This window comes from Myotis davidii, unplaced genomic scaffold (assembly GCF_000327345.1).
Source record: "Myotis davidii unplaced genomic scaffold, ASM32734v1 scaffold368, whole genome shotgun sequence".
Lineage (NCBI taxonomy): Eukaryota > Metazoa > Chordata > Mammalia > Chiroptera > Vespertilionidae > Myotis > Myotis davidii.
Window position 1 is genome coordinate 642,852 of NW_006298786.1, and position 6,685 is coordinate 649,536.

The 6,685-nt window shown below is 56.9% G+C and overlaps 1 protein-coding gene across 3 annotated transcripts in view; it reads left to right on the forward strand.

Annotated features, from left to right (window-relative positions):
• Nucleotides 1-4,450, forward strand: part of RASGEF1A (RasGEF domain family member 1A) — a 28,606-nt gene extending 24,156 nt beyond the window's left edge. For all 3 annotated transcript variants that reach the window (XM_006774501.2, XM_006774502.2, XM_015570963.1), the window contains exons 8-13: nt 22-124; nt 203-282; nt 990-1,181; nt 2,048-2,171; nt 2,625-2,697; nt 2,951-4,450. In XM_006774501.2, the coding sequence (XP_006774564.1) occupies nt 22-124; nt 203-282; nt 990-1,181; nt 2,048-2,171; nt 2,625-2,697; nt 2,951-2,975 (597 nt within the window). In that variant the 3' untranslated portion in view covers nt 2,976-4,450. The remainder of the gene's footprint in view (nt 1-21; nt 125-202; nt 283-989; nt 1,182-2,047; nt 2,172-2,624; nt 2,698-2,950) is intronic.
• Nucleotides 4,451-6,685: the final 2,235 nt, after the last annotated feature.

Sequence of the window (6,685 nt, forward strand, 5' to 3'; positions counted from 1 at the left end):
GCTGAGGCTGGGCTGCCGCAGGTGGTAAAGAAGAAGCAGCGGACCCGCATGCTGGAGTTCTTCATCGACGTGGCCCGGGAGTGCTTCAACATCGGGAACTTCAACTCCATGATGGCCATCATCTGTGAGTGTCCGGCCGGGCGCCCACCCAGCTCCCCTCTGACCCACCTGCCGCCCTGACCCTCCTCGCTTTTCTCTGCAGCTGGCATGAACCTCAGTCCTGTGGCTCGGCTGAAGAAAACATGGTCCAAAGTTAAGACGGCCAAGTTCGATGTCTTGGAGGTAGGCACCCGGCCTCGTCCTGTGTTGGCCTGAGGAGGTGGGCCTCGGCCACACTGTACCCTTTGCTCAGGGCCTGCTGCCCACAGTGCAGGCTGGGGCTGGGCTGTCCTCAGCCCTGCCTTCCGTCAGGTCTGGCATCGCCTAAAGCTGCTTCTGGGAGTAGCTGCTAAAGAGTTTGACAAAAGTGGGCCCCTGAGCCCTGCAGTGGTTGATGCTGACTCAGCAGATGTGGGCCTTTTCTTGGCCCAACTTTCTGCGGCACTAGACCCTCCGGGTGGCCCAGGGCTAACGGGTGAGTTCACGCACAGCCTGGCCCAGATGTATTTGATCACAGAGTTCGTTTTTTTGCAAATGTGTGTCTGTGTAGCTGGTCGGAGTTGGGAGTTGTCGATCTAAGCAGGGGGGCAAAGGAGAGCTTGAAAGGAAGGAGGAGAGAGCAGGCCCAGCAGGGCAGGGAAGAGGCGTGGGGGCTGTGCGGCCTCTCTGCAGCTCTCCTGTGATGCTCAGACCCAGACCCAGATGGCCCTGCGCTCAGCCAGCACCTCTGGGCCCCTCCTGGAAGGGAGGCCTTTTCTGGGTGACAGTCCCAGTTGCCCAGAGGGGAAGTGCCTTCCTCATCAGCGGGCTCTCTCCTCTGCAAAGGGGGCGGGGGAAGCACTGCCCACCACATGCATCCTCCCCCCTCCCTCCCTCCCATCCGCACACAGCACCACATGGATCCTTCCAGCAACTTCTGCAACTACCGCACGGCCCTCCAGGGGGCCACACAGAGATCCCAGATGGCCAACAGCAGCCGAGAGAAGATTGTGATTCCTGTGTTCAACCTTTTCGTCAAGGACATCTACTTCCTGCACAAAATCCACACCAATCACCTGCCCAATGGGCACATCAACTTCAAGGTGAGCTCAGCCCCAATGTGGCCCAGAGGGAGGGCCGGGCTGTCCCAGCACAGAGCAGGGCAGGCCTCCCGGCCGCCCAGGGCAGGCAGGACCCACCTGTGCAGGAGAGCGGCAAGGTCATGGCCCTGCATAGAGGGCCTGTAGGACTGGCAGCTCCAAGGTGGTCACACTATGTGACCTCGAGCTGTGAGGTTGGCCCCACCCTTCTGGGTGGGTGCCCTGGTTATAGGGCCTGGAGCCACAGGAACCTCCATTTGCCCAGGACACTAGTCCCGACACTGGTCCCACTGGTAGAACCAGGAAGGCTTTAGGTAAGAGGGACTCGAGCAGGGAGGAGGAGGCAGCAGAACTCCAGATGGAAACAAAGGTCTGCCTGGCCAAGGGGAGGAGGGTAGGACAAAGGTGCTTGGGGAGGTGCAGGGGGAGCTGTGTGCTCACCTCACATAGGTCAGGGGTGGGGTTGGGAGGTGCAAGGAGAGCTGGGTATCCAGCGCTCACCTCACACAGGTCAGGGTGGGAGGGGGTTATGGATTCCCACACGGGCCCCAGAGAGTGGCATGATGACATGCTCAGATGGTGGTGCTGCCTGGTCTGGCTGGGCTGACTGCCTCAGCTCGGGGTCAGGGGTGGGTCCCTGTTGGGGTCCCTGAGCAGGGGAGGCGCAGACCCTGCTGCCAGCCTGATGGCCCAGGTGGAGGGCAGGACGGTGCGTGCTCTGGGACACCTGCTGGCTCTGACGCTGCACAACATGCTCGTGGCCCCCAGTCAGCTGTGCGGAGCCCCCGCCTCCGGTGCTGGCACTGGGCAGGGAGCAGCCCTGGCCCTGACCGAGGTGACGGGGACGCCGCTGTCCTCTGCCCCTGCAGAAATTTTGGGAGATCTCCAGACAGATCCACGAGTTCATGACCTGGACGCGGGTGGAGTGTCCCTTTGAAAAGGACAAGAAGATTCAGAACTACCTGCTTACGGCGCCCATCTACAGCGAGGAAGGTGAGGCCGCCCCGCCTGGCAGCAGCCCCCACAGCACCTGGCCTCGACTCCCCCTTGTTGGTCTCCATGGGGGGCTGATCACTATCCCCACACCACACAGAAGGAGCCCGGCCACAGGTGAGTTTGTGAGGGGGGGTGGTGGGCAGAGGACAGAAGAAGGATAAGGACAAAGGAGACCAGTCTCTGAGGCCACTTGAGAGCCAGGCGGGTTCCGGCCAGCGCTCAGAACCCAGCACCAAGCAGGGCCCCCGAGCAGGTAGCTGGGAGCGCGGGGCCTCGAGGGGCCTGGGACCTCCCATGGCAGAGATCTGTGGACGAGCCCCGCCAGAGACCACTGCCCCTGGGTCCCGGAGTCCCTTCTTAGCCTCGCTGTCCCTGCCACGAGGGCTGGAGAAGGGACGGGGTGGGCTGACTGCATGCGGACAGGCGTCTGAGCGGCCCTCCATCTCTCAGCACTCTTCATCGCCTCCTTCGAAAGCGAAGGGCCCGAGAACCACATGGAGAAGGACAGCTGGAAGACCCTGAGGTAGGAGAACTGAAGGGGCCGCCCAGGCAAGGAGGGGAGAGGACGGGGACGGGCATCATGGACCTGCCTTCTGGAAGGCAGCCGAGGGCGCGGGAGGAAGGGGTCTAGGCAGCTGCCAGTGGAAGGAGGCTGAGGACCTGGGTTTGAATGTCCCGCCTCCTCCCCCAATGGCCGGGGCCTGGAGTCCACGCCTCCCGACTGCTGGGGAGGGGCCTGCCAGCCGCTGACTGACTGCTGTGCCCGTCCCCTCTAGGACCACTCTCCTCAACAGAGCCTGAAGCGTGGGTGCGGCCTGTGACCGAGGATGTGCACGTGAACCGAGCTTTAACCTTGACCTGGGTGGAGATGGGGCGGCCTCACTGGTTGGGGCCCATTTTGTATATAACTTTTATGGAAAAAATGGTAATTATTTCATGCATCAACCTTTGGCGCAAAGTGTTTTTGTTCCTTTTAAATAACAGGGCAGCGCCCTGGTTCAGGGAGGGGTGGGGAAGGAGTATCATGGGAGATGGCATCCATGATCACATCTTGGCCTAATGAAGCGTAGATTTTTATTTTCTACTTTTGATTATATTCACCGAATGAGAAAATATTTTAAAAAACCCTACCAAAACCAATGTGAGCCCTGCCTGCTTGGACGCCCCTCCAGCCAGTGTCTCGGATGTCAGGGCTGGTGCCTTAGAGGGTCCCAGAGGGCGGCCCGCGGCCGGCGGCGCCTGCCCGCAAAGCCTGGGCCCACGAAGCCAGGGCCGCAGCTTCCAGGTTCCCACAAGGCCTTGGGAGGCCAGGAGGTCTCGTTCGCATACTTCTGGAAGCAAACCTTTGAGTGCGGGCTTTCCAAAGTTTACATTTCCTTTTCCTTTATCAGGGATTTCTGGGGTCGGGGGGGAGGGGCAGGGGGACACCTGGCGGCATATTTTTCTGTTGGAACATGTCTGGCCAATCTTTCTTCAACTACATTTTAGGAAAATAGAAAATCTAAAATAACGAAAGGCGAGGGAGTTGTGCAATTGTCCGTTTTCTCGGTGTACGTGGGACACACTCTGCCCAGCATTGGGAGGCAGTTTCCACTCTCAGATGCACTGAGCACCCTCCACAGCGACATCCTGGCCGTGGGCCGGGGCCTCCCTGCTCCCTGAGAGCGGGAGGTGGGCCAACCACGCGGCCTGCGTGGCCCTCGTGGTGGCTTTCCTTTGTGGCGCTCCTCACCCTGGTCTCTCCATACGCCTGGCTCTGCAGGCGCCTCCAGCGAGAGGCCTGCCCGCTGCTGCTCCCACCGCTCCCAGGACACCCGGAGGTGCGGGCCAGGCCTCAGGAAGGGGTGGCTCTGTGGTCGCTGCTGCCGTCGCCTGTCACTGGGTGGAGCGAGAATATTTGCACTGTATTGTCACAGTGTTTTTGCACTTTCCAGATGTCCTAGATAGTACATATTGTATATTGATAGTACATATCGCTTTGTTTATGTATTTGAGATAAAGGCTTAAACCTGAGAGTATATATTTGGAATACGCGTTAGAGCATTTTCTGTCCACGTGTAAGGAGTTTCCCGTCACCTCCACGTCGCGGCCCCAGTTGTGTGCTCACCTCACCTGTCTGTGCTGCCACTTCATCTTCCCAGTTGGGTCCATCTCCTGACTGTGATGTGTTGGTATTTTGAGATGAACTGTGAGCATCAAGCTGTACTGTAACACAGCATGTCAGCTGTTGGTGTGACTGGACATACTTGCATCAATAAAAGAACATGTTGCTCCCCTCGTGTGCCTGTTCTCTGCAGCCGGCCGGCCGGCTCTGCCAGGGCCCCGCGGCCTTTTCAACGGGAGCAGGCCGCTCTCATCCACACCGCTTCCTGACAGAGGGCTTCGAGGGTGAAGAGTACAAAACAGCACTTCCCTAGGTGGCAGGTTCCAGCCGGCGGTCCTGAGTAAGATCCCAGATGTCAGCAGCTGCTGTGTGACACGGCCATGTTCAGTGTGGGAAAACCAACTTAAATGAGATGGTCAGGGCTCCTCTACTGCAGGACTAACCGAACATGCAGAGTTGTGGGCTCTGTGGGCTCTTCCGGGGCGGGGGAGGCTGGGCACCTGTGGCATCTCCCTAAAAGGCAGTTTGCAGAACAAAGTCCTGTTGTAATGAATCACCTTCAAGAGCACTAAAGACAAGGGGGTAGGGGCACGTGAGGGCCTGTGGGACTGAAGGACAAGGAGACTAGGAGGGAAGCCGAACTCCCACCTGCTTTTCTCTGGCCGGTCCCACTGCCACCTGTTTACAGTGCCCGGGCCCCACAAGGTTCACGGTCAGAGCTCACCAACCCTTCCTGCTCCTTAGAGTAACCAGCTCATTTGAATGTGTGCAGGGTCTGTCGTGCCCACTAGACTAGTGCTGCCCAACAGCCCCTTGTGCTGAGACGGAATGTCCTGTGTCTGCATGTCCTTACAGCAGTGTGAGTGACACAGCAGCTGTGACACAGCAGCTACTGAGTGACACAGCAGCTATTGAGTGACACAGTAGCTGTGAGTGACACAGCCCTGAGCACTGACTTGCAGCCAAGCGACCTGGGTGTGCCTTTAGATAGCTGGTGGCCACTGTACTGGAAAGAAGGCTGCCTCCTTCCCCAGGGCCCATGGTCAGCACACACTAGTTGCTCAGGGGCTTGTGGAACAAACAAGAACACCTGTGAGGATGTGAATTTGGGGTAAATGGCATCACTTTTTAGGTCTTTAAATTCAGTGGCCTCCTGATTTCTTGATAAAGTTAATTTTGGAAGTTTCTACCCATCTCATCTGAGAAGAGCAGCACATTTTGGGTCTGTGTCTTGAACATGGAGCTTTGGCTGGGAGTGGACAGCCGCTCGATTGGTTGGCTGGCGCTCTCCCCGTCACCCACAGCCTGGGAACTTGTTTGGAATTAATGCCCAGGGCCCCACTGCACACCTGAGCGTCTGGGCAGCAGGGGTGGCGGGGAGTTGTTCTGCAGGAATTGGCTCCTGCTTACCCTCCCAGCCCCTCCCAGGAACCGTCTCAGACAAAGCACGCTCAAACGGCCGCACGCCTGCACCGCACGGCTGTCCTGTTCCCACACATTCACATGCTTGGAGCCTCCTCACACCTTCCTGGTGGGGCACGCTCTGCTCCTCCAGGCCCTGTCCTCCTCCTCATTACCCTGCTGGCGCCTGCCTCCTGCACACGCCTCGGCTCTCGCTGTATGGGAGCCCCGTGTGTGGCTAGAGGCCAACCTCGCGTGCAGTTGCTAACAACGTCATATGATGACTGAATGTCACCCCTCACTTCACACACATTTCAGGCACAACTCTGTGTTACAGATCAGATGTGACTGGAAGGTAAGCTAAGGATCTCCACTAAGGCCAAGGAGACTTCTGTGACAAAACTAAGATTATTTGTGAAATACACACCTACTACCCCTGTGAGTAAAATGTATGTCTGATTCCTTAGGGAGGGGAGACAGGCTACCAGGTGTACCGGTTAATAATGCGGATTCTATCATCAACGAAAACAGGATAATTTCAAGAGAAGCATCAAAAGTGCTTTATTCAAAGTAATGTTCATCGCTAGCTACACATTCCTCCATCTTTCAGGTAATTTGTAGATACTGTCACAATAGAACTTTTCTTGTTTTGAGGCAAACCATTCAGAGACCCAATTTTCCACTTCTTCATGTTTTGAAGTGCTGCTCAGAAAGTGCGTGTGTCATCGATCAGAACAAGTGGTAATCTGAAGGAGCAAGGCCTGGTGAATACGGTGGGTGGGTTAATACTTCCCAGGCAAGATCTTTTAACGTGTCTTTAACTGGTTTGAAGTGTGTGATGGTGCATTATCATGAAGCAAAATTACTTTGCTGTGTCTTCTGGCCCATTCTGGTCGTTTCACAATCAAAGCATGGTTCAAATTGATTATTTGTTATCAGTAGTGATAGTATTAATGGTTTCCACCTGGTTTTGGAAGCTCATAATACACCACACCCTCCTGACCCC